This window comes from Podarcis cretensis (assembly GCF_951804945.1).
Source record: "Podarcis cretensis genome assembly, chromosome: 3".
Classification (NCBI taxonomy): Eukaryota; Metazoa; Chordata; class Lepidosauria; order Squamata; family Lacertidae; genus Podarcis; species Podarcis cretensis.
In genome coordinates, this window is record NC_137172.1 from 100686505 (window position 1) to 100714094 (window position 27590).

Consider the following 27590-nt stretch of genomic DNA (forward strand, 5'->3'; position numbering starts at 1 on the left):
TGGGACAATGAACATTGGTATCAGCTTTGGAAGTGGCATTAGCGGGGCTATTTTTTTTATATGCTCCACACTAAATAAGAAGAAAGTTAGAAATAACAGGAATGCTCCTCTTTGTTGCTGTTTTATTGCCTTTTTCAAAAAAGCAACTAAGTGCAATTAATAATAATAATAATAATAATAATAATAAAATAATCATGAACTCATGTAACTTTGGAACAATGATTATGTTTACTCTGTTATGGCTTTTCTGTCTCCCCAACTCTGATACACCTAAGAAATACTGCTTGTAACTTGTTTCACAAAAGATGGACATGCTTTAATACCTCGGCTCTTTCACAGAGCAATTGATCAACACAGCAGCTGACATTTGTTCAAGGAGCATGAGGGTAAGGGCAGAACACTGGACTTCTCTCTCCTTCCCATAGCTTGCAAAGGCTAAGTATCCTAGTCAGCATCTTGCTGGCCTACAATGTGACAGCTCCAAGTTTCCTGGTAGAAAGGGGAGTGAATAGTGTTGTGAAATGCATTGAAGCCTATATTGTCCTAATATATGAAAGTGATGGATCTGCTTGAGGAGCGAGATACAAGATATAAAACTTCTCTTTTTCCTCTTTATTTTATATATAAAAATATGGATTCTGACATTCTATAAACAACAATATCATATAAAAACAATGGTAGCACTGTACATTTTCACTTGGCTTTGGCCACCAAGTTATTCTGGTAGTTATGAAGCAGCTCGTGAAAGAGTCTTCCTTGCATGAATCAATTCAATAAAATCTCAAGAAGGACCTACAATAAGGGGGAAACTGGTGCTTATATATTCACAAACTAGAATATATAAAATAAAAGAAGTTTGCAGTATTGTATATTAACTTGGGGCTAGAGACAAAAGTAAAAAACAAAAACAAAACTCAACATTTTTGTGAAGTTGCAATCTTCTTCAATGGCCTTGCCATTTCTGAATATTCTCAGACACAGTTCAGAGTCTTATGTATTACATTTTAACCCTGTACAGATGGATGTGCACATTTAGCTTATTTCCTGTTCTTTCCGGGAAGGATATCTGTAATCCAGTAGAGAAACAGAGAAGAGATTGCCTTGGCATGCTCTGCAAAGGAGAAAGCAAATTCTTCATGAAATGTCAATAAGATAGTGTTCAGTAAACAAATTCCGAATGATAAAAAAACCCCAAGTAGACATCTGTTTCCATTTTGGAGAAATATGAAGGGAGAGGGGGAGACACCTATGCCTGGGAGCTACAAACATGCAAAAACTTCAAGATTTCAAACTCCTAAAATAAACAGTTGCAGCTGTGACATGAGTTGCTTTGAGCAGGGATAACTCCAGACTTGAATGGTTAAGTATAATTACTTTATATACGGCAAAAAGGAACTTAATGAAATGAGCAGCTTTGGATAAGACCTTTATTACAATTTTAGGGTTGTATCCAACAAAATAGTTCCAATAGCACAAGGATCTCCATTTGTACAACATAACTTCCCTTCACTTTCATCTTCCTGTGTGCCTCCTACACCCTCCCCAGACCTGCTCTGGAGAGCTGGGGATTTCTCTTTCATGAGCTTCCCCATTCCTTATGCCCTGCTCAATCTAAGCTTGTGGCCAGGTCCTCAGCACTCCTTAAACTTACACCTGGAAATCCCTGTCTCCTAACAACAGTCTCCCCTGTTCTCTTTTCACTAGCTCTGTGTACTTGGACTTCCAAAAACCTCTGAACAAAGTACCTGCCAAACCCAAGACTCTTGAGTCAAGGAATAAGAAGAGAGGGCTTCTTGTAGATCAGGAATTGATTAAGTTGTAGGAAGCAAAGAGCAGGAATTTATGGACAGTTCTCCCATTGGATGGATGTAGGGAGTGAAGTCCTCTAAGGATTAGTACAGGGACCTGTGCTTTTTAACTTGTTCATAATCTAGAGTTCGGGACGCGGGTGGCACTGTGGGTTAAACCACTGAGCCTAGGATTTGACGATCAGAAAGTCGGCGGTTCAAATCCCCGCAACGGGGTGAGCTCCCGTTGCTTGGTCCCTGCTCCTGCCAACCTAGCAGTTCGAAAGCACATCAAAGTGCAAGTAGATAAATAGGTACCACTCTGGTGGGAAGGTAAACGGCGTTTCTGTGCGCTGCTCTGGTTCACCAGAAGCGGCTTAGTCATGCTGGCCACATGACCCGGAAGCTGTACGCTGGCTCCCTCGGCCAATAAAGCGAGATGAGCGCCGCAACCCCAGAGTCGGTCACGACTGGACCTAATGGTCAGGGGTCCCTTTACCTTAATCTAGAGTTTGGGTTGAGGAGTGAGGTGCCAAGTTTGCTGATGGTGCTAAATTGTTCAGGGTCATCAAAGCAAAACAAAAGGTTTGCAAAGAGTTCCAAAAGGGCCCTCCAAACTGAGTGAACGGGTTATAAAATGGCAAATGCAATTTAATGTAAACAAGTGTAAAGTGACGCATGGTGTGGCAAATGTTCTCAATTTCACATGTGGATGGAGAAAAGTTTTTCTCCTTCTCCCCTAACATTAGAACTCATATTCATCCAATGAAAATGAATGTTGGGAGATTCAGGACAGGTAAAACAGAGTACTTCTTCACACAGCAGATAGCTGAACTATGAAATTCATTTCCATAGGTGACAGTGATGGCCACCAACCTCGATGGCTTTCAAAACTGGACAAATTCATGAAAGTAAAGCCTATCAGTGGCTACTAGCTATGCACCTGAGCACCAGTTGCTGCCTTCTGCAGGATGGGTGGGTGCTGTTGAGCTCACTTCTTGCTTGGGGGCTTATCATAGCCTTCTGGTTGCCACTGTGAGAAAAAGATGGTAAACTTATATGGACCACTGGCATGATTCAGCATGCTCTTCTTATATTCTTACGGTATTTGCCCATCTTGGACAAATATTTAACAAGAGTATAGCCACACTGTGTCTAGGCATTTTCTACAATGCTAACTACTGCAGTATAATTATTTTTAAGCTGCCTCCTCTTTGATTTCTTCATCTTTGCACATTGCTTTATTTTCTTGATTGCAGCGCATGCGAAGAATCTAGATTGCGCATCACAGGTGGAAGGTAAGAATACTGCATGCTGACCGAGAAAAAGAATAGGTACATGGAGGGGAAAGAATTAGAGGACAGTTCTGCAGTTGTTGCTCTTTTAAAAAAGATCTTGACAGAATACATTTTTAACTCTTTAGTGGGTGATAATTTCCTAGGCAACAAGAGAGAAAGCTATTTTTTACTTGATGTTTGCCAACAACAACACAAAAAACCCCCAAAATGTTAACAGGCAGACTTTAGCGAAGAGGGCACCCAAAGATGCAGGTGGCTGAAGGAGTCCATAGACTAGAAAAAGGAATGTCTTTGCAACAAAACAAAACCCTCTTTGCTCTTGAGACTATGGATATCTAGTTTTTGGAATGAACTACTTTAGTTTATCGAAGTTCAATCAATCGAATGAATCGAAGTTCAATTACTTCAAAAATCTCCAAACTTCATCTAAAAGTAGTTCCCATAATTGCTGGATGAACTGGATGGGAATTCAGTTCATTTTGGGGTAGAACCTCGAACAATTTCTAGTTCATCTTCAAGTTCATTTGATTACATGGGTTGTTGCTGTTGTTTTTAAAATCTTTAGATTCTTTGGGCCTTTAAGCTTTGAGACCACAATTATTGGGAAAAATAAATAATAGAATTCACATTCCACTGTGTGTACGTTTTAAAGTTGTCTTATTCTGAAGTATATTTTATACTTCAGCACAGCAGCTTGTGACATTCTGAATGCTTAAAAAATGGCTGAGGATCACTGGATGCACCTGCGTTGAGGAATGAACTGAGTAGGAACTAAAGGTATTAATTGTGTAAAGGTATGAATGTGGAATGGGATTACGCAGTTCCTTTTTGGACATGTTAAATTGAATTAGTTGCTTTTTTAAAATAAACTTTCAAAAGCTCTGTTGATATCCAGTTCCAAGAGTTCCTATTGCTCCTCAGTATATGTGATTCTACTGCTTTTCTGCTTTTGTTGTTGTTGTTTAGTCGTTTAGTCATTTCCGACTCTTCGTGACCCCATGGACCAGAGCACACCAGGCACTCCTGTCTTCCACTGCCTCCCGCAGTTTGGTCAAACTCATGCTGGTAGCTTCAAGAACACTATCCAACCATCTCGTCCTCTGTCATCCCCTTCTCCTTGTGCCCTCAATCTTTCCCAGCATCAGGGTCTTTTCCAGGGAGTCTTCTCTTCTCATGAGGTGGCCAAAGTATTGGAGCCTCAGCTTCATGATCTGTCCTTCCAGTGAGCACTCAGGGCTGATTTCCTTCAGAATGGATAGGTTTGATCTTCTTGCAGTCCATGGGACTCTCAATAGTCTCCTCCAGCACCATAATTCAAAAGCATCAATTCTTCGGCGATCAGCCTACTTTATGGTCCAGCTTTCACTTCCATACATCACTACTGGGAAAACCATAGCTTTTACTATACGGACCTTTGTTGGCAAGCTTTTCTGCTTAGTTCCCCACAAAACGGCATGGGATATTCTGTTCTCCACAGCGGCATTGCATTTCCCAGATGTTCTGAAATACATGAAGTAGCTGCCAGAAGGGACTCCTTTCCAGTTGGCCCATAACCCCTGAGTCCAGGCTAGTCTGCTTCGGTTTATTAGAATATGAATGGAAGCAGCTGTTTGAAATATTGTTTTAATCAACAACAAGAAGAAAACCCTCGACAATGAAAGCAAGGAAAATCCGATTTCCTTTTTTTGAAAAGGAATCATTTCCCAATGGAATATATTTGTGATGGAAGGTTTCGCTTTATTCAGCTTTTGTATTAATGCAGTGCCACAGCTGCCCTCCCCGCTCCTAGGCCTTTAACATAGTTACACTTTCGAGCCTTTATATTTATGACGATTCCAAAAAGCGACTCAAGTTCTCTTTGACATCAGCTCTAGTGAAATATTGACCCTTCGTAAGTATATAACATGTGGCTGATTTTCATACCTCTGGCCAGTACGTTTGTTATTGGCCTATCATAGGGACATAGGAGTCAGACCACAGGTCCACCGAGTTCAGTATTATCTGCACCAGGGCGGTTCCAACTTTTCATACCAAGTGGGCCGCAAGTGTACTTCAACAGGGAACCCGCAGGCCACATACTGCCTTGTTGCATGAGGGGGGGAGTGAGGCCAAAATTTGTTAATAATAATAATAATAATAATAATAATAATAATAATAATAATATTAAAATTTATTATTTATACCCCGCCCATCTGACTGAGTTTCCCCAGCCACTCTGGGCAGCTCCCAATCAGGTGTTAAAAACAATGCAGCACTAAATATTAAAAACTTCCCTAAAAAGGGCTGCCTTCAGATGGCTTTTAAAAATAGGATAGCTGCTTATTTCCTTGACATCTGATGGGAGGGCATTCCACAGGGCAGCGCCACTACTGAGAAGGCCCTTTGTCAGACCCTCCATGCCCCTCCAACCCTCATGCTGCCTTTGCAAAATCAGCTCAGCATGGTGTGAGGCTGTGGCAGGGTCCTAGAGCTCCCCCACCCCCTTCCTAAAGCTGGGGAAGAGCTAACAAGGCTTTGGGAAGGAGAGAGGAGGACTCTAGGACCTTGTCAGAGCCCTCATGCCTCATTCCCGAAGCCCAGAGCCTCGCTTAGCCAGCTTTGGGAAGGCAGTGTGAGGGCTGAGGGGAGGGGCACCAAAGGGCTGCCAAAAATAGTCTCAAGGGCTGCATGTGGCCCTTGTGCTATGTGCTGGACCACCCTGATCTACAGTGTCTCCAGAGTTTGAGGCAGGGGGTGTCTCTCAGATATACAGTGGTACCTCGGGTTACATACGCTTCAGGTTACATATGCTTCAGGTTATAGACTCTGCTAACCCAGAAATAGTACCTCGGGTTAAGAACTTTGCTTCAGGATGAGAACGAAATTGTGTGGTGGAGGTGCAGCGGCAGCAGGAGGCCCCATTAGCTAAAGTAGTGCTTCAGGTTAAGAACAGTTTCAGGTTAAGAACAGACATCCGGAACGAATTAAGTTCTTAACCCGAGGTACCACTGTACCTGGAGATGGAGGGGACTGAACCTGAGCCCTACTGGATGCAAGACAGATGCTTTAACATAGCTATTAAGCAATCATTTTATTTGTGGCTTGTCCCAGATTCCCCTTCTACAAGGGTAGGTGCCCCTTCAGCTAAGGCGCAGCGCCCCTTCAGCTAAGCGGGAGGAGAAATGGAAGGGGCTCTGTTTCTCCTGCCGCTTCGCTGAAGGGGTGCTGCGCAGAGAGGGGGAGAATTTTTTTTTTCTTGTTCTCCCCCTCTAAAACAAGGTGCATCCTATGGTCGGGTGCGTCCTATAGAGCGAAAAATACGGTAGTTCTTACTTACGGTGGTTAAACAATGACTTCCTCTTCCAAGGAAACTCTGGAAGTGTAGTTTGATGAAGGAAATAGTGGGTCTCCTAACAACTCTCAAAACCCTCAACAAACTATTGTCCCCAGGTGTCTTTCTGGGAAGCCATGGTTGTTTAAAGCAGCATAATGATGCTTTAAATGTATATTACAGGCAGGGCCACAGTCTAAAAACAGGTCTGCCATATTAATGCGGAAGGCTGTTAATTTGATGTGAACAAACCCAAGTCAGTTTCGGAGTGCAGGACACCATATGCAGTACTTTGGATCCTGACCAAAGTTTTTTCATGCTTCTCTTTTACTGGAGACTTCCTAAATAGTATTTAAAAATCTGGAATTCGGGGCTGAAGGAGTCTTATTTTCTCATTCTATCTGCTTCTCTCCCTCACACGTACTGCACACACACCAGTAAACCATTTTCAGAATGAGGTAAAGTGAGGTGTGAAGAGAATTCTAAATGGATGCTTTAAACCACTGTAAGGAGTGAGGAATGTTTATGCCACAGTCGGATTTATGGAGAACAGTGCACCTTATGAGAACGAAAAAGAACGGGGGTTGTGAACCATGCCTTGCAGCTATTCTCTTCTGTTTTCTTAATTGAAAATAAAATGCACAGATTGCTATCTCATAAGTCCTAGTCTTCTCTTCCACCAAAAGGTAACTAACTTGCATGAAGTTAGAAGACAGCAAATGTACAACTAGAAAAGAAAATTATTTGGCAGAGTAAAATGTTTTGCTGCAAAACTTCCACATCACGAGCGAAAGGCTCAGGCTACAACCCTATACTACCTCAGAGCAAGTCCCACTAAACTCAACAGGCCTCACCTCTGAGTATGCTTACATTTGCACAGCCAGTGATATTTTTAGTTTTCTAATTGGAACTGTGTATTACTGTGTCAGGGACGCAGGTGGCGCTGTGGGTTAAAGCCTCAGCGCCTAGGGCTTGCCGATCGAAAGGTCGGCGGTTCGAATCCCTGCGGCGGGGTGCGCTCCCGCTGCTCGGTCCCAGCGCCTGCCAACCTAGCAGTTCGAAAGCACCTCCAGGTGCAAGTAGATAAATAGGGACCGCTTACCAGCGGGAAGGTAAACGGCGTTTCCGTGTGCGGCTCTGGCTCGCCAGAGCAGCGATGTCACGCTGGCCACGTGACCCGGAAGTGTCTCCGGACAGCGCTGGCCCCTGGCCTCTTAAGTGAGATGGGCGCACAACCCCAGAGTCTGTCAAGACTGGCCCGTACGGGCAGGGGTACCTTTACCTTTTATTACTGTGTCATGGGCAGAGGAAAGGGTAACAGCCAAAACAAGGCCACCACTGACCCCTCTATATTGGACACCCTTGAGACTACCTTTAAACACAGACTGAGAAACAAAAAAGTAGACTGCCTTTGAAATATATATTTTCCCTGTTCACGGAAAAGTGCCTGGAGGCGGTTGGAGGATGGATGGCGGCTAACAGATTGAGGTTGAATCCTGACAAGACTGAAGTACTGTTTTTGGGGGACAGGGGGCAGGCAGGTGTGGGGGACTCCCTGGTCCTGAATGGAGTAACTGTGCCCCTGAAGGACCAGGTGCGCAACCTGGGAGTCATTTTGGACTCACAGCTGTCCATGGAGGCGCAGGTTAATTCTGTGTCCAGGGTGGCTGTTTACCAGCTCCATCTGGTATGCAGGCTGAGACCCTACCTGCCTGTGGACTGTCTCGCCAGAGTGGTGCATGCTCAAGTTATCTCCCGCTTGGACTACTGCAATACGCTCTACATGGGGCTACCTTTGAAGGTGACCTGGAAACTGCAATTAATCCAGAATGCAGCAGCTAGACTGGTGACTGGGAGTGGCTGCCGGGAACACGTAACATCGGTCCTGAGAGATTTGCATTGGCTTCCAGTACGTTTCCGAGCACAATTCCAAGTGTTGGTGCTGACCTTTAAAGCCCTAAACGGCCTCGGCCCAGTATACCTGAAGGAGCGTCTCCACCCCCATCGTTCAGCCTGGACACTGAGATCCAGCACCAAGGGCCTTCTGGCGGTTCCCTCACTGTGAGAAGTGAGGTTACAGGGAACCAGACAGAGGGCCTTCTCAGTAGTGGCGCCTGCGGAATGCCCTCCCTTCAGATGTGAAGGAAATAAGCAGCTATCTTCTTTTTAAAAGACATCTGAAGACAGCCCTGTTTAGGGAAGTTTTTAATATTTAATGATGTATTGTTTTTAACACTTGATTGGAAGCCGCCCAGAGTGGCTGGGGAAACTCAGCCAGATGGGCGGGGTATAAATAATAAATTACTATTATTATTATTATTATTATAAAATTCTGCATCCTAGTTTTCAAGGAAAGGAACAATAACAGCACGTTTGTGTGCACTGAACTTACCGGGAGGCATCACTGACTTAGTGTGGAACTCTTCCACGGCCGCCTTGAGTTTCTCTACATCCTGCAGAAACACAGGAGATGTCATCTCACGCAAAAGAGTGACGTCTGACAAAGGCATGCTGCAAGATTCAAGACTCTGTAAAATCTCCTGAACGCTTTCTGAATTCACAGCTGACTCTGCACATTTAGATCGGTCTGGGAGGGGGGGGGGAATGGAAGAAAAAAAGCAGAACAAGAGAGAGAAGTTCATTTACAAAGTTTCCTCTTTATTTATATAGTTATTGATTAACTACCCTTACTTTTCAACATCACTTGATTATTTTGATTTGCAACTCTTAAAACAGATGCGTTATAATGCATGTCACATCCAAGCAGGTACTTAAAAGCACACTTAACAAACATGGCTCCCCCCTCCGCCAAGAATCCTGGGAACTGTGGTTTGCAGCAGCTTTAACAAAGTTCCAAGGATTCTTTGGATGAAGAAGACAAGTGCCTTAAATATATGTTAAATGTGCAAGTGACCACTGTGACAAGCCATTTACCACTTGTTAAAACGAATGAGATAGTAGCTATGCTAATGTTGGCAATGTGGCAAGCTGAAAATTTCTGGTGGCATTGTATGGTGGCATTTACCGAAGCAAAACCAGAGGGGAGACTGACCATGACTTAGGAACAAGATAGCCTACTACAGCTATTTGTAGCTTTAGAGTTATCTATTGTAGCAGGGATGAAAGGCGAATGTAAAAGCAAATTCCTTCCAGCATTACGTCCTGTCACTTTTTGCTCTCTTTCACCCCAGTCTTTCAATCATCTATCGTTACCACCCTTAGTCGTTCAAGCTGTGCCGTTTTAAACTTGTAGTTTGCAATGGTGCAGGAAAATGTGTAGATCTGTCTGCAGAACCACTAAGTCATAAACAGTTTGCCATGAGGGGTGGCGTCTATGTAGTTTGGAGTTGAAGTGGTCACTGTATCACAGGTTCTGAGCACAGGGCCTTGGAAGTTTGTCAACATGTCTGTCTGAAATCATATTCTGTGACATTGCCCAGTTGCTTCAAGTTTCAAGTCAAGCATTTCTTGCCACTGGGTTATACAGAAAAATGAGCAATGTCAGTGTTTAATTCATGCCCGTAGAAATAAATTCCACTGACATCAATGAAACTCATTTTAAGTATGCTTAGCCAACACGATGGCCTTCAAATATTGTTAGGAGTTTAACTCCTATCATCTCTTGCCAGCATGGCCCAATGGTCAAGAAAGATGGATGTTTTAGTTCAGTAACAGCTGGATGGCTCCACATTGGCTACCCAGAATTAGGATATAATTCTGGTTGTGTGATCCACTCGCAGTGCAATCCTAGCCATCTCTACTCAGAAATATGTTATACTGAATTCAATGGGGTTTACTCCCAGGGTAAGTGGGGTTAGGACTGCAGACTAAGATTGCAATCCTATGCATACTCACCTGGGAACAAGAACCACTGAAACCAGTGGGTTTACTTCAGAGTAAACATGCACTGGGTTGTAAAGACAGGGTTTTTTGTAGAGAAAATGCTTTGAAAATAGTTGCCCTTCCACCGAAACACTTTTTGCTCCAACAGAAGCAAAAGTGCTGTAAATATCTTTTTCCATTTGCTATTATGAAGACATTATTACCAATAGTTATAAATAATAATAATAATAATAATAATAATAATAATAATAATTTATTATTTATACCCCGCCCATCTGGCTGGGTACCCCCAGCCACTCTGGGCAGCTTCCAACAAAACACTAAAATACAATAACCTATTAAACAATTAAAAGCTTCCCAAAACAGGGCTGCCTTTGGATGTCTTCTAAAAGTTTGGTAGTTATTTTTCTCTTTGACATCTAGTGGGAGGGCGTTCCACAGGGCGGGTGCCACTACCGAGAAGGCCCTCTGCCTGGTTCCCTGTTGGGCAGCATTATTGGCTATTATGATGAGGGTTCTGTATAACGGGCTGTCACCGTGCCCACATTTTTTTCATATTCCTGTTGCCTCAGGACAGCAAGTTAAAAACTCATTCCACAGAAGAGATCTACACTTTGGGTTTTGGGGCACAAGACAGAGAGTCAACATACATTTATTTCTCCAACTCAAAGTTACTGGTGATATGGAGGAAATGTACCTACCGCCAGAGAAATAGATTTCTTGTGCTGCTTGCAAAAAATCCAAAATGTCATCTACATTGCTATCTGCCTCTTCAAAGTCGGTTCTTTCCTCCCTCTCGGGCTTATATGTGAAATCTATACCAGTTGGCTTTGTCAGCAAACCAGCTGCTCTCATCTTTTCCTTTTGCCGCTTCTTTTTAATTTTCCTCTTTTTGTTTCGACTTAGATTTGTGCCGTCTGTGTGCCGCAGCTGTAAATGATCTTCAATCAGATTTTCATGCTTCCCACACTTTGTTTGGCCTCCGTGTAAATTATCCGGGTTTTGCAAGACATTCTTCCGTTTCCTCCTTCGGGTGCGCTTTCTCCGGGGCTGTCCTTGATCATTCTCTTCTGCAGGTTCAAAAGAAACATTACAAATAAAAGTGAGAGGCAGGAAGCAACTCTTGGCCGTGATTCGTATGGATGCCCCCTTTCTCCTGTTTCTGCAATGTTTCCACATCTCTGATACGTTGCAGAGGATTTTGTTCGGCTACAATGGCTGTGATGATTCATTCAGCACATTCAAATGTACATGGTGCTTTACAGGGAAATATAAGAGAAAGGGAAAAAAAGGCATGCACCAGTAACAAGGAGCTGAAAGCCTGTATTTCAACAGTAAAGGTAAAGGGACCCCTGACCATTAGGTCCAGTTGTGGACGACTCTGGGGTTGCAGTGCTCATCTCGCTTTATTGGCCAAGGGAGCCGGCGTACAGCTCCTGGCTCATGTGGCCAGCATGACTAAGCCGCTTCTGGTGAACCAGAGCAGCGCACAGAAATGCCGTTTACCTTCTCGCCGGAGCGGTACCTATTTATCTACTTGGCCTTTGACGTGCTTTTGAACTGCTAGGTTGGCAGGAGCTGGGACTGCGCAACGGGAGCTCACCCCGTCGCAGGGATTCAAACCGCCAACCTTCTGATCGGCAAGTCCTAGGCTCTGTGGTTTAACCCACAGCGCCATCTGCGTCCCGTATTTCAACAGTAGGGAGACACAAACACAAAAAGAGGGGAGAAAGGACGGCAGAGGAAATGAGGTGTGTGATCCAGTGCCAGTTCACATACTTAGGATTTAGTTTAGTCAGGGATAAGTCATAGACTACAGCTACAAGGCTTCACAGGAGAAGGATTTAAAGGGAGGAAGGTGGCATCATAGAGGACCAACATTGTTATGCGCACCTACATCTTAATAAACCAGCAGAGGGGACTCCCAGGTTCAGGGGAAGGACCGTCACGCAGCACATGCTCCCCATGCAGAAGTCCCAGCACAACCTGTGCTACCTCCAGTTCAAAAGGTGATGGGAAAGACCCCTGCCAGAGACCCTTGATAGCCATTGCCAGGTGGACAATATGGGGCTAGATGGGCCAATGGTTTCATCTTGTATATGGCATCTTCCTATGTCCGTACACCTCAGTCATTTTTGGTGGCTTACTCTTGCACGCTATTATACACCAAATTTCAGAGCTGCACAGGATTCAACTCTATACGCTGCAAGACAAAAGCAGGGCACCCTGTGTCTGCCTGATCACTAATGAAGAATAGAAGTGAGAAGAAGTGAGTGGTGTTGAAATTGTCCTCACTGGAAGGTTTTCTAGTATAGATGCCTCCTCGCTGCTCTTCTGAACCAAGTTATTCTCCATTATAGCTGACATTGTCATTCACATACCTTAACCTTGGTATTTATCCATAAAACTGTTGCAGTAAGCCCACAACTTACATGGGGGTTACGTTCTAGGGATCTTTTCTTGGGTGCTCACCCATTCATTCATTCATTGTGCGCAAATAAGTGTGTGTAAGTTGTGGGCTTCCTGTACTTGCATTTTCTTTAAAAACAAACAAAATGGCACCTGGCTGCTCATTTAGACTCTCACTATCCTCCTCTCTCTATCATAGCTTTCTTATCTGCCTTCTTATCTGGATAGATCCGAGACCACGTAGTCCAGCCCTGACTCAGGGTTCAGTCAGTTTGGCTCAGAACCAATCTTTGCTCCTGAAGCCTGAAGTAATCCCCGACCCTTAACTCTGCCTCAGATACACTGCTCCAGAGAGCACATCTGCCTGTCAAAGCCATTGAACTTCTGCCAGATGCCTTGAACTACCTCCTGTCCCAGCTAATAACAAGCCTTTATGTGGCCTAACTAAAATACTACCTCTCATAAATCTCATGAAGTAGATTTTAAAAGTAGAGTGAAGAAAACACAACCCCACTACCATTTAGGAACTTTTCTTCTTAACCGCTTTAAACAGTAAACTGGCACCCAGCATTCTCGGCGAATGAAGGCAAAGACACTGGAATCATTGGCAGGCAGATGAAGCAATGCATTTCCCAGGGACATGGCCCGAAGTTGCAGGATTCAGCAAACCTTGCAGAAACTAAGCTGGTCTGGGTCAGTGTGGCGATCACACAGGGTCCCTGGACGTTTCACCGTCTATTGATCCCTGTGCCACCACTTTATTTCTCGCTGCCACCACCCAGGCCCTACCTGGTATAATACTGAGTCCAGTCAGTTTTAAATTGGAACATAAACTTCTGTTTATTTATGGCAGTTTAACAAGCGTGTGGTTTCATAAACAGTATCAGTCAATTACATGCATGGGGTGCCTATCCAGACCTATAACTTCCGCTACCTGCTCTCACTCACTAAACCACCTCCCAGATATTTACTTGTCTTCCTAGCTCCTAACTGTTCCTGACTCAACTTATTTCGCTACACTAACTCAACCTACCCACAGACTCTTTCCCAGTTCACTCCCACTCAAACCAACCACCCAACAAACTCTCCATTCGCCCCTCCCAGAGCTGGTTTTATAGTCCCTCTGACTCCACCCCCTGGGTTCTGATTGGGTAATTTGTTTAACTAATTCACCTCCAGCACTCTCATATGTTAACGTCACAGTCAGTACCTCACTGGGAGACTGCCTGCAAACCCCATGTTTTCTGCCTTGAGTTCCAAGTTGGAAGAAACGATCAAGATATGCTGAACAAAATAAACAAAGCAAACTTTGCACTTCTTTTCTAAATTTGCTTACAATTTAATTCCATAGGACCAATCTATAGACTAGAACTGGACAACTAATTTAGGGGTTTTTGTTTAAAGCTGATTTGCATTAATTTGTCTTCACTTGCAAAGCTTGGAAGGGAGACCCACCAAGAATTAGAACAGCCTCTACCACCAATTTGACAAAACCACATCATACTAGACTAAGGACAGTATAGTGCTTATAGTGGAGAGATAGGACTAGTAGATCCTGGGTTCAAATCGCCACTTAGTCATGAAACTCACTGGGTGGATCTTGGGCTAATTGTTATCTCCCACTCTACATGATAGGTTGTAAGGATAAAAATGGAGAGAGAGAGCTAAAATGCCTTCCACCCTGAATTCATTGAAGAGCAGGAAATAAACTGTAATGAGAACAAACGCGCTTAGGACATCATTCTATAACCCTCTCTCCCTCTCCATATATGATCACATAATGGAACCTTATTTGTAGCCATGCCAATGGCTCTGATAAGGCTGTCCCAGGAACCTGACAAGGCAACCCTGACGAAAGAGAGTAATGTATGATAGTTGACTGCCTTTAAAATGCTTTATTTCCACCAGCATGGCCTTTAGCATCCAATATTTGTCTGGCAGCTTCCCCGTAACTCATCTCCAGTCTTTGTAATAATAAATTTGCTCTAAAGATGAGGAGCTGCGGTTTTATTTTTGCTGCCTCTCCTTTCTTGAGCTTTGTTATCGATGATACGCTTCCTGTCTTTCAATACCAGGCATCAGACCGTCAGTTTCTTTTGAGCTGACAAATGTGTGACTCACTACAGAGTAGTCTGTGGTACTTTCTACAAAGGAGGCGGCAGCTGGGAATAAAAATACATTTGCCATTCAACATCCTGGCAGAGCAAAGACCAAAATGATTTGCACCGGGTGCCTACATTTAAGAGTGCTTCACCTGCATGACATTTGAAATAGCCATCTTTTGCAGGCAGATGAGAAGTAGAACAAATTCCTGTAAAATATCAGCAATGTAAACGGCAACAAAATAAGTAGAAAATAAAATAAAATAAAAATAATACTGAAAATGATGGAAAGAAGAAAGAGTCCCCACCAGAGAAGGGTGGCAAATCAAGCTGTTGGACTATGCCAACATGGCAAAACTGACCAGAAAGCTCAGAAACCAAGAAGACAAAAACTTTAAGAATGGGGGGAAATTATAATTTACTTAGGAGACCACTGTAAGCAGATGAAAACATTAGCAGGATTCTAATATCACTTGTAATGTATGAAACACTATTGACAATATGGACAGATACAAAATATAGATTATGAAATAATATGCAGTTGAAAATGTTGACAATAGGACCATTGGAGGGGATGGTGGGAAGTCTCGAGATTCAGAGAAATTTCTATATACGGATATGTACTTGGTATTGTTACGTTACACTTGTAATATCAAAAATTATTTAAAATAATTTTTCACTTCGCTTCTTTTTAAGAAATTATAACACAATGGAGAACTAGCATGGAACCTCTGACAGGCCGTTGGACATGTATCAGGAAGATATTGGATTAGAAATTTGGTAACTACGGTTACCTTGGACTAGTTACCTACATCACAGAGATGCTGATAAAATGGCCCAGCTCACCATGATATTCTTTGGACAGAGGATGATAAATGCAACCATTCACAAATACAGCTAACGGAAATTTGCACACCACAGCATTCACTATTATGCATGTACTCAGCGTAAGGAAGCGTAAGGAAGGCAGAGGAGGCAAAATATAACTTAGACTGTTTCTTGGGTGGGTGGGGAGGAAGTGTGCAATTCAATAGGCTCAGAGCTTCTTTAGTTTAGCACCTGCAACAACTAATTGCTATTAAGAAAACAGCTCTGTGGTTAGTAAGATTATCCTCTTTACCTTGCAACTCAAAGAACTGCCAGGTGGGTTTACTGAAACAGTTATATTCATAACCCGAGGATATTTTTTTAAAAAATGAAAAAACTTTTTGATGTACCATAACAGTAGCCTTCTCTTTTTCATTCAACTTTTGCAGGTTTCAGAATTGCACTCTGAAGTAGAAAAAAAACTGTTTAATTCCAGAAGGCTTCAAAGAATTCGGGGTGGGAACATACAACTCCAGCTGCCGCAGAGACAAAAGCTCCGCAGACAATAAAATTGTGTTTATTAAACAATGTAAGAGTCATTAACATCTGCGGTTTCAGTGGACATAAATTTTGATGGACCAAAGGAATCTGGTTATTACAGATATTAGATGGAGAAGGAATCTTGGGTGTCTCTTAGTGCTGAGCCTGAATTTCTTAATTGGTTTTTTGGGGGAACAGGATGGCTAGGATAGAAGCAGCCCTGCATGCCCAACAATCCAATTCCACTAATACCCAGCTCTCACAACCAAAACGTACATAATTATGACCAGTGTGCAAAACATCGCTACTTATTTGCATCAAAATGCTTCCCCACAAAGCACTGTGATTGGAGTGGCTTTGGAAAACCACCCACTGGGATTAAAAGCTAGAATTGTCCATCAAAATGAAAGAACTCCCACCAGCCTCTCTATCCTGCCCTTCTCTCAAGTCGTGGGGGGTTTCCCCAGAGAAATGGTTTCAATTCATGGGGGGGGGGGAGAGATGGGGAAGGTAGCACATTTAACTTTTTTGGGGGAAACAGAGGCAACAGACCTACTTGGATGTACGTATCGGGCAACATGGTTAACAGCACAACCTGACTTGCAAATCTGAGAGTCTGCCTCAAATCACCTTGATTCGCTTCATTTGGGGTACACACAGAACGAATGCACACACCGAGTATTTTTTCCTTCCATAAGAGGCAATTTGATGCATTCACCTCAGAATTGGAGCCTGCACACACACACATGGAGAAAACTGAACTAGCTTTCTAACGTAATCTGATATTCAACATGTATATGAATGTATGAAAAGGGCTGGTTTGCCAGAAAAGGAACTTAGTAGAACATAGAGGAGTTATTGGTGGGAAAATATGTTATAAAATTACCAGCCTGTATTGTAAAGCGTTACTCACAGTTCAAACTGTCAGCTACTGAAAACAATTAGTGTTTTGGCTCACTTCTGTGTGACAGCCAATTTACAGCCGAGAATTTCTACCCCAAGCCTATTGACAATCTAAACCCCACGAGAAAAAGTAGTTTCCAGATGATGGGAACAAAATTCACTTTCTGAGCACATTTTCCCAATTCCTCCAGTGAGCTAATAGTGGATAGATTCCTCTCTTTGCTGAATTCTGTCTGCCAATTATTTTCAATAAAACAAAACAATCTCCCTTGCCTGCCTTTCAGTAGAAAAACACTGTTTTTCAACATCCATGATAGTGAAATCAGGATAGAAAAAAAGACACCAAAAGTTCTGTAAATCCAGTATTCCCCCCCCCCCCCAGTATTAGCATCAGATTAACCTTCTCTGAAGGTAAAAGGCAAAGGGACCCCTGACCATTAGGTCCAGTCATGACCAACTCTGGGGTTGCGGCGCTCATCTCGCTTTATTGGCCAAGGGAGCAGGCGTCTGGGTCATGTGGCCAGCATGACTAAGCCGCTTCTGGCGAAGCAGAGCAGCGCACGGAAACGCCGTTTACCTTCCCGCAGAGCGGTACCTATTTATCTGCTTGCACTTTTGATGTGCTTTCGAACTGCTAGGTTGGCAGGAAACCTTCTCTAAAGGAAATGGCTAATTGAAAGCCACCCCAAAGCTTTAGCATGCAATGGACCGTAGGAACACGGTCACGTTTTCCTAACTATGTCTTCTGCTCTCTTTTTACTAAAGGCAAGGATTTCCCTCTAGATGGCTAACAGCCGTCCTTAAGAAAGCTGCAGCAAGAAACAGTGTTTTGATCTTTTCTTCTGTGTTGGTGGGGGCCTGGTGCGACAGGCTGTAACTGCTGCCCACCCCAATATTGGGGAAGCAGCCATTCACTGTCACCACTTCTCTAGAATGTCAGTTTCAATGGCAAAGCACACAGCCGTGTCCTGGAGAAGAGGCAACTCGTCTCACACAACCACCTGCCAAGTGATCTTTCCTGTTGCCAGGGCAGATGCAGAGCTAGTGACCCACAATGTTGTAAGGACATTTTGGTCGCCGGAGTTTTCATACGTGGGCAGCCTGGGAATGATATGCTTTGGAAGCCAGGCCACGGCTTGGCAAAGGGCACCTTGAGCCAAATCAGATTTTGTCGTCCTGTGTGCCACTCACTTCCTGTGTGCATTTAGTGAAACTGACATTGGTTAGAGAAGCAAGCAGGAGGAGCGTGATGGGAGAAGAGAGAACACCAATTCTGTTTTATTTTTAGGTCGGCTTTTTAAAAAACTCTTAAAAAGAAAAAGGAAGAAAAAGGAAGAAACGGTCAGCGATAGCTTCGAACATATATAATTGAATGATGATGATCTTGATCTGTTAAGACAGCAGGCTGGAGTGTTTCTTCAAGTAGTTACACCCATCAATCCTTTCGGATTACGGTGGTGGATTAGAGAGTCTCATTGGCCAGCAACAAGATTGCCAAAGTCCATTATTTTGAACAAATAAAGCTTTTGTTTCCAGTATCCAGTGGAAAACCTGTTTATACAGTACAAGGTCATACCGAAAAAGAAGGAAGTCAGAAAGCAAAATACAGACACACTTTCCCAGGGTATTAACTGTCCAGTGGTACCTCGGGTTAAGTACTTAATTCGTTCCGGAGGTCTGTTCTTAACCTGAAACTGTTCTTAACCTGAGGCACCACTTTAGCTAATGGGGCCTCCTGCTGCTGCCACACTGCCGTAGCACGATTTCTGTTCTCATCCTGAAGCAAAGTTCTTAACTCGGGGTACTATTTCTGGGTTAGCGGAGTCTGTAACCTGAAGCACCTGTAACCTGAAGCGTATGTAACCCGAGGTACCACTGTACGTCTAGAACTAGGCAATCCATGCCTTCCTCCAATATGCATTTAAAAATTCACCTAGACTTCTATATTATAGACTGTAGAAGTCTATCAAGTATATCATTCGCTCAAGAGAGTATATATTAACAAAACAACATTGTACAACTTGGGACCCCCAACACCTAAATGACCACCTTTCTGATGATGATGATGATGATGATCCTCTTGCCTTTTCCTCAGAAAAGGGACTCAAGGTAGCTTGCAAAAATTAAAACAAGCATGGATAAAACACATAAAGCTGGAAACATGTAAAAGATAGTAGTTAAAAAGTAATTAAGCTATAATAGAATTAACATGATCTAAAACAACTTTATAAAATCTAATGTGTCTAGAAAAAACAGCAACAACATAACACGATGAAAAGACATTTCCTTAAAAACAGTCAGATCTCAGAAGCCTGCTGGAATAAAACAGTCTTCATCTGCTAGCAGAAGGAGAACAAGGAGCAATGTCGGTAAGACCACAGAGGTGGTTGTCCTGGGCACAAAAGTCTTTACAAAATTTCAAAAGAAAATTTTACAAAATGTCAAAAGAAAAAAAAAGTAGTAATAATAATAAAAATAATAAATATAAAAGGATGCTACTAAACCAGAAGTGGTTTTTTGTGGGTTCTCCTATGGAAAAACAACAACAGTGCTATAGGTGGTATAGCACACATTCTGCTTAAATCTTGCTCCTTAAAGAGCTCTCATTTATTTTATTTATTTAAATCATTTATATTCCAGTCTTTAACCATTTTGCCTATGGCACATCAACAGTCAGTTGCAGTCCCACTTTCAAAGCTCACAAAAAAACAAGTATAAAAGCAGAGGAAGCCATATCGCTTCATCAATACTTTTATTAGCATCCACCAAAATGGGATCTCCTCCACCCTTCACTTCCTCTGATGCAGGGTTCTGTGAACTCAACAACTTGCTCACTATTTTTTGGCATCTTGGTTGGTCCTATTAATGACACTGTCAGATGGCGAATAACAGGAATAACCGAAAAAATATTATACGCCATGGCGAGAGAACATGGTTAGGTTCGAGATTCCAGATCACCCGTCAAATAGGCACAATTGAGGAAGGAAGGCAGTTACCTCACACACAGTCTGAGGTGGTTCAATCGCTACAACAAGAGATTTTTAATCTCAGGGTCGTGGGTTCCTGCTTTGCAGGGGGTTGGAATAGATGACCCCTGAGGACCTTACAACATGGATGATTCATTCATATAGGTGGCGACAATTTTACATGGGGGTTCCGTTCCTGGCCCTCAACACACCCACTCTGCTCTGTTACATCACCATTACAGCCTCTTCTGGGTCCAAAAGAACCTGTGCATCAATTGGATGCTCACAAAATTGTCACCATGTGTGTCTGTATGTTCCCCCCTTCCCACAGTGAAGTGCTTTGCAAGCTACACACACACACACACACACACACACACACATAAAGGTTGATAGTCCAACATTGGCACTTGAACACTGGAACTAAAATAAACGTATTCTTCAGACCTCAGCTCCCCTCCCCTCCAAGGAAGCAACATCACAAGGTGTGTATGTCAGGGCTTCATTACAGATGAGCAAGTCTCCTCTTAACTTAATTCTCAAGTGAAGTTGCACATGTTCCGACCGGTGCTGGGGTTACAAATTGCCTTATTGATGTACTGTGCTATCTGGGCTGGATTGCTGCCAGGCTATTAATCTAAAAGCTTCCAGAGCAGGGGCTCCCATACTTCTCTGCCCTGAGTCTCATCTGCACCCTTATCACTTTTCCGATGCGGGCGGCACCTGTTGCCGAGGCTCCCTTTTATCCGCACAGCGTTTAAAGATGCAAGTTCACTTTTGACATCTCACGCAGAGATTCGTTTGTTTGTTTTGAAAGCCAGGCAGCAAATAAGAAACTCCCTTTAAATACAATAGTCCAAACACACAATGCTAGTCTTGGCGTGCGGTCAGTGGGCTGGGGTGACGAGGCTAGTCCTCTAAATGTTCCTCTGGCACCTCCTTCCCAAAGCCCAGGAAGCTTCTGTCTGGCTTAGAGAGGAGCGCTGCTCTGACGGGTCCAAGAACCCTTCCACAGCCACCTTTGTTTCCCCAGTCCCCCCCCCCTTCCTGTGTTTCTCTTGATTTTATTTCTTTGTTAAATATATTTTAAAAAATCATTTTAATAATCTAACTTGTTTTCCAGGTTCCACTTGTTGCACCTGAGTGGTATTCGTGTGCGTACTTGGAAGTATAATCTTCCATGAATAGTAACTTTAGCAAAATTCACTTGATTTTATAACAAGCTTTTAAAAACTGGCACCAGACGAATGGTGCATCTAGGTCCTCAGATTGCATTTGGAAAGCACCAGTGTGGAACCAGGATGAAAGCTTAAACACGTTCTGCTTATTCACAGATTAATAGAAACTCAACTCAACAATCAAACAAAACTAGAAATCTGAGGGAACAGGGACATCGTGTTTGAACTATGCAGTTTTTGAGGTCATTTGAAAAACACACCACGAATTCAGAGGACGATACTTTAGAAAGCTAAATCTGAAGTAAGGTAAGTTCTACTGGTAATGTGAATAAAAGCATGAGCAGGTATTAAAATGTTCAGTTTTCTATCTCCCCCCATTTATTTCAAATTCTAGAACTGGCTGAGATTGACAGACTTGAGTAGTGAAGGGGACACTTATCTCAAAATAGCAATGGGAAGCTTTTAGTAGCAATAACGCACACAGAATCTGGAACGGCAACACAAATGCACTGCAAGGTGAAACAAACTAAAGGGGGTGTCAAATCAGCAAAAAACAAATACAGACATTTATGGTGAACGTCCCTAAATGTCTTATTTTGTGAATGTTTCACGATCACCCTAAAAAGCGAATGAAATACAGTACAAAATTACCTTTCCCCCTGGAATTAAACAAGGCAGGAGGAATATCCCTTAAAAATCAACACTCTCAGAATTGCTTAAGGTTTTCCTTCTCTAAGAACACCTTCTTTTTGTAAATGTTATCTGCTGTAGGCTTCCAGCTAGCTTCTACCCCAGGGTTTTCACACTGCCACAAGATCACACACATCAGAATCAGCCTGGCTTCTGCAGAGCCTTCAGTCCAAATCAGTACATTCCACAGGCTGCTAATGTGATCCCTGTCTCTGAGGAGAAGATCATGCATTTGCAGTGTAGAACAGTTTAACACTGATGACAACAGTGAGATGGCTGTGGGCAGTGTGAGCCTGCACCTGCCAGCACTGCCCTCTGCAGGAACAAAATTGAAGATTACTGCCATCTTGTGGATAAGGGAAATAGCTGCACTTTAGTGTACCTTTAGTGTACATTATTCACTTCCCCAACTTACTGGGGGGGGGGATACAGATACCTTACAGGTAAACTACAAACTCTTTTGCCTCCTTTTGCCCACCAGACACCACACACCCGGTACTGTGAGCTCCCACCCTAAACTTCTGGTGCCTTATAGAATCATAGATTTGGAAGGGACCCTGGGGGTCATTTAGTCCAGCCCCCTACAATGCAGGAATCTTTTTGCCCAATGTGGGACTTGAACCCACAATCCTGAGGTTAGAGAGTCTCACGCTCTACCGACTGAGCTATACTATTGAAGACTTTCTTTCTTTTTAAAGCAGGCATTTTAGCTATGTTTTCTGATTACATGTGTTGCTTTAGCTGATTTTATTTTATGTTTTTAACCTTACCGAATACCATTTAGGGACTGAGTTGTGAGGCATACACATATTTTAAATAAATAAAATTATTTGATGGCTGCAAAAGTGCTTATGGGAACAACAACAGGAACAATTCAAACAGGCGGCTGCTTTGTGGTATACAAACTGAGGAAAACACACTGCTCTGTTTCCCTACAGTAACACTCAATGAACAAGACTGTACTGTAGTAAAGCTTTGATTAAATAAACATTATTTTCATATAGCTGCTACACTAAAGCATAAATGCTTGAAGTCTAGCTGTGCAAATGTCTTGGAGTCAATAAACAAACAGCAGCATGATTTAAGTTGTCTTGTTCCCCAAAATGAAGAAAGAGGGGGAAAGGAAGGAACAAGACTGTCCTCTGCTGAATCATCTACTAGATTACAGGTTTTCCTCATTACATAGCAGAGCAAACAGGAAAAAGAGTGAATGAGAGTCCTAATATTATATGCCCCTCTCTGGGGATTGGTGTTTTAAAATAGTTCCCTGAGCAAACAAGATCCATGCAATATACATTTTTCAGACTCCCTCAGGCTGTAGGAAAGAGGGCTGCAGGGACAGTTCCAAGCCTGACCACAAAAGGTAGCTTTGCCTGGGCTGTTGTGGACATCCAAGCATCATCACCAGTTTACAGCAGCAAGGTTGCTACAAGATCATCATGCATGGCTCCAGAAGCCTTGAATGTCCTGCGAGAGACTAAGGAGTCTCAGTGTACCTGTGTAGGTTGCCATGCTCCTCTGTTAAGGGAGAACCAAAATGGCCAATGAAGAGGCCCCAAAGGGGATGACCTCTGCCTCTAACTGACAACCGCACAAGATATGAAATTGCATTTTGTTTGTCAAAGTCTGGTTTCTTCCCTCTGGGAGTACACCGCACGTTCTTGAAGGGTAAAGTTTCTATTTTATGGGGCAATATCAATTCAGATGGATCCTTGCAAGTGCATGGATGAGGGTGGGCAGGGTGCCAAGAGTCCACACATGCACAAAGTGAGCATGGAAACTGGCAAAATAAGGACAAAAAGCCCAGTCATGTTTGAGGTAAGGTGGGTGGCAACCAGGGATAGGGCCTTCTTAGCAGTAGCTCCTTCGTCATAGGTCTCTCTCACCTGGCCACTCCATCAGCATCTACTTTGTGATACTTAAAACACCAAGCAAAAACTTTGCCATTTTAGGGGACTTCAACGGGACTGACTGATTCTGTTGCTAATTTCAATTTATCTTAATTGTCTGATGGCTCTCTGTTTAGTTGGATTTTAGAATCGGTTGTTAAGTGCTTATGTTTCATTGTTTCATAATACACTGAGGTCACAAAATACGTAGTGAATTTGTCTGAACAGCAAGATGATCAATATTTAAAATAATTAAAAAGAGTAGCTGTATAACTTATAATTTAATTTAATTTAATGAAAGATAATTTTCACAGACAGGTATTAAGGAATACCTGTTTAATTTAATTTAATTTAATTTAATTTAATTTAATTTAATTTAATTTAAGGCAACTTTCACAGACAGGTATTAAGGAAAAGCATAACTACAACTTTACTTTCAATAGCTTTAACAGTAAGCTTCCTAAAAATCTTATCTTCCTGTGTGTTGAAAAGGCTTTCAAGATCTTTTCCCCAACATTCAATAAAATTGTTTTTCTTTTTCTTTTTTGGCAGATCCCACAGACAGGATTTTATAAAACATTTTATATACAGCATTAGCATTCTATGCCACAAAACTTTGCCAGTGCTCTACGAATGAGAGTAGTTTCTTCCAGTTTGCAGCGCAGCCACTCTTTCTGTGCAATCCAAACCCTGACCAGTAGGGGCTTAACTGAGCCACCACCCCATTCACAGCCCCATTGCTTACAGCATGGTGGAATGCTGGGTGGAAGGCAGGCAAATTCTAGATCAGGCTTGGACTGAGCCAGTGTGGTGTAGTGGTTAAGAGCGGTAGTCCCGTAATCTGGGGAACTGGGTTCGCTTCCCAGCTCCTCCACATGCAGCTGCTGGGTGACCTTGGGCCAGTCCCACTTCTCTGAAGTCTCTCAGCCCCACTCACCTCACAGAGTGTTTGTTGTGGGGGAGGAAGGGAAAGGAGATTGTTAGCCGCTTTGAGTCTCCTTAGGGTAGTGATAAAGCGGGATATCAAATCCAAATTCCAAACTCCTCCAATCCCATATAATGTAGCAACAGTGGGGGTCAGCTCTTTGTGGGCTTTCTATGGGATGCTGCTGGCGAGGAACCTATTGATGTCAGTTCTGCCCACCCACATAGTCATGACGTGGAATGGAGAACTGGTAGAGTGAAGTTGGAAGAGGTTGGCAGGGTCAGGTAGAAAGAACCTCTCCCCAATCCAATATTCCCCCACCCCACCAGTCCAGTGCGAAGGGGATTTAAATCACACTGCCATATGCTAAAATTTTAAAGGCTCAGGAAGGAATGCGCAGTCCCAGGGCTTTGACAAATCTAAAGTTTCAAGGGGGTGGTTGAAAGCACACAGAAAAACAGAAGGGCCTTTTTGACAACAAAAGCAAAAAAATTAAACGCAAGATTGTTTTGGTTTGGCTCTAATTGACTCCCCAGCGCCCCATTTTTAAAGAAACTCAGCATTAACAAAGTGAGCTAATAACCTAGTCTTCACTGTATCATATTAAACTGCAAGCCTTCAGAATAAGCAAGTATCTGCTACTTGCTCTTTTTTTCTCCTCCTTTAAGTCCCTGGGACAAGGTGGGCTAGAATCAGGTAAAGGGAAATAACTGCAGTTCTAAGCATATAGCTTACTTGAAAGCACACACAAAAATCAATCCGACTAGCTTCCAAATAAAAATGGATATGATTGGGCTGCGGGTCATTAACTCTCACCGCACTCCAAAATAATTTCATAAGGTTTCCCATTTAAAAAGGTATTCTGAGCACATCGGGATGTTAAAGGGCCCAATATTTATTTATCATTCACTTGACTGGAAGTCAGCCAAGGTGATGTACAATTTCTGGACTTGAAGGCAATAAGACATCCTATATCATTCACATTTATCTCAATGTGTTTTAAAACCATCAAAGGATAATTTGTAGGAAGAACCTGAAAGTCTTCAGAAAGGCAAGGCAGTTCCTGTTTCAAGTGCAGCTATGACACTGATACGAGCTAATAAAAGAAAATTACTGGTGCCTGGTAAATTTAATTCCTTTAAAACACACACACTCAGCTCTTGTGGTAATAAATTAAAGTTTTAGAAATATTTCTCTGTGTTATATTGTATACATTAATATTCTACACCTTGACATACAGCAAGACTTCTGCCATAGTAGAAGTAGCATGCATATTTCATCCTTGGGGAGTTAGCATTGTTGTAGCACAGGGGGTAGCATTTGGGGGGGGGGGATAGAAGCCTCGGTTACAATTGGGGAGCGTTGAATAAAATTAAGGGGGCAATGGAAGTATAAAGAAGAAAATTTTGAAACACCGTTCATACATGTTTCATCTGTTGTGTAACAAAGCTTACCAATGCAACAGAGTTAAAGTTGTAGTGATTAATTCCCCCCCCCCAAAAAAAAATTGATAGCAGTGCACCTCATTAGGGTTATTTTTTAAAAGTTATTCATATTTTTTATTTTCATATTATCCTTCGTCATCTTAATTTCCTGCCTGTAATGTGAATGTTACTACGGTTGATTTTAATAAATGATTTTATAATTTCCAAGCTTCAAGGTGTCTTATTGAAAGCAGCATATTTCTTGCCTATGTTGTTGGACATAGGTTAGAAACACAGATACATAAAAGAACACGAATTTGTCATTGCAGCGTTATGTTTGCTTGTTTAAAGAATGTAGATTTTTTTCCAGGGGCACCAAGTAATTTTTTTTATTTTGGAAAAGGGGTTGATAAGCCAAATAAGTTTGGGAACTTTTGCTCTATGGCTATGCTGCAATGAAAGAAGCAGGAACGGGTGCAAAAACTCAGCATGTGGCCTTGGAAGCAGATCAACTGGTAGAGAAGAGCTAGTCAGTGTGGCTTCAAAGTGGTTGCCTCTTCCCCAGAACTGCAGATCTAAGCTTACTAGCCAATGAGAGGGCTTACCAAACGCTTTTGATGATTGCATTCCACCAGTCCTCTTAACACATCCAAATTCATCTCGCCGACACCAATGCATTTGCAAATAGAAGTTAATAAATTGCTGTTAAGCAGTGTACAATTTCATTTGATAAAGATTAATAGTGTCATCCTATTCGATACCAGTGGGCGTGGGGCAGTTAATCAAGTTGTTTACCAGCTGGAGAATGGGAGAGAGAGACAGATGCAAAAGAAATACTTATTGCTCTTTGTAATATGCTTTGGGGAGCGCAATCACATTATCTTGGCAAGAATGTGCAATTGGATAAAGACACACTGCTGAAGACAAGTCGGCCCAAGGGGTCAAATGTACAAATCTTTGCCGCATCCCGAAGATGAAAGTCAAGTCCAATACACACATCCACAAGATGTCCACAACAAACTAATGCTTTGTCTTTCTAATGTGACTAATGCAGCAAGATGAATTAAACGAGATGGCAGAAGCCTAAAGTGGCAAAGTAGACAGCACCATTGTGCTGTCACCCCCACCAAAATATGAAAATAATAATAATCTGCAAGTGAAAACAAGACCCGGAAAGAATGTGCTAGACTTCTTGTTGGGTTTTCTATTGCTCTTTTTGTGGAGTTTTTGACAGAACATTCAAAAATTGTCCCAGACGCATCCTCCTTCCCACAGCCCCAGGATTCTACCTACTCATTCCTCCAAGGTAAAGTCTGTGGCTGCTTTCCAGTTAATTATAAATTCTTGTTGTTGTTTTTTAAAAAATTATATACAGGGATTTCACAAGATAAGATTAGTCGGGTGTGGCAATTCGCTGCCTTGCAATCTTTACATTCAGGCAGTACTTTGTAATTTTTGCCTCTGATATGTGGAAATTGAGAACACCACAAAATTAAAACGGTTCATCTACCTAGTAATTTTG

At 42.5% G+C, this 27590-nt stretch overlaps 1 protein-coding gene across 1 annotated transcript in view; it reads right to left on the bottom strand.

Moving 5' to 3' along the window:
- Nucleotides 1-209: 209 nt before the first annotated feature.
- Nucleotides 210-27590, bottom strand: part of ERICH1 (glutamate rich 1) — a 66439-nt gene continuing 39058 nt past the window's right edge. Inside the window, exons 4-6 of the mRNA XM_079970075.1 lie at nt 10940-11308; nt 8788-8982; nt 210-1111 (exon numbers count right to left, since the gene is read on the bottom strand). Of these exons, the coding sequence (XP_079826201.1) occupies nt 1038-1111; nt 8788-8982; nt 10940-11308 (638 nt within the window). The 3' untranslated portion in view covers nt 210-1037. The remainder of the gene's footprint in view (nt 1112-8787; nt 8983-10939; nt 11309-27590) is intronic.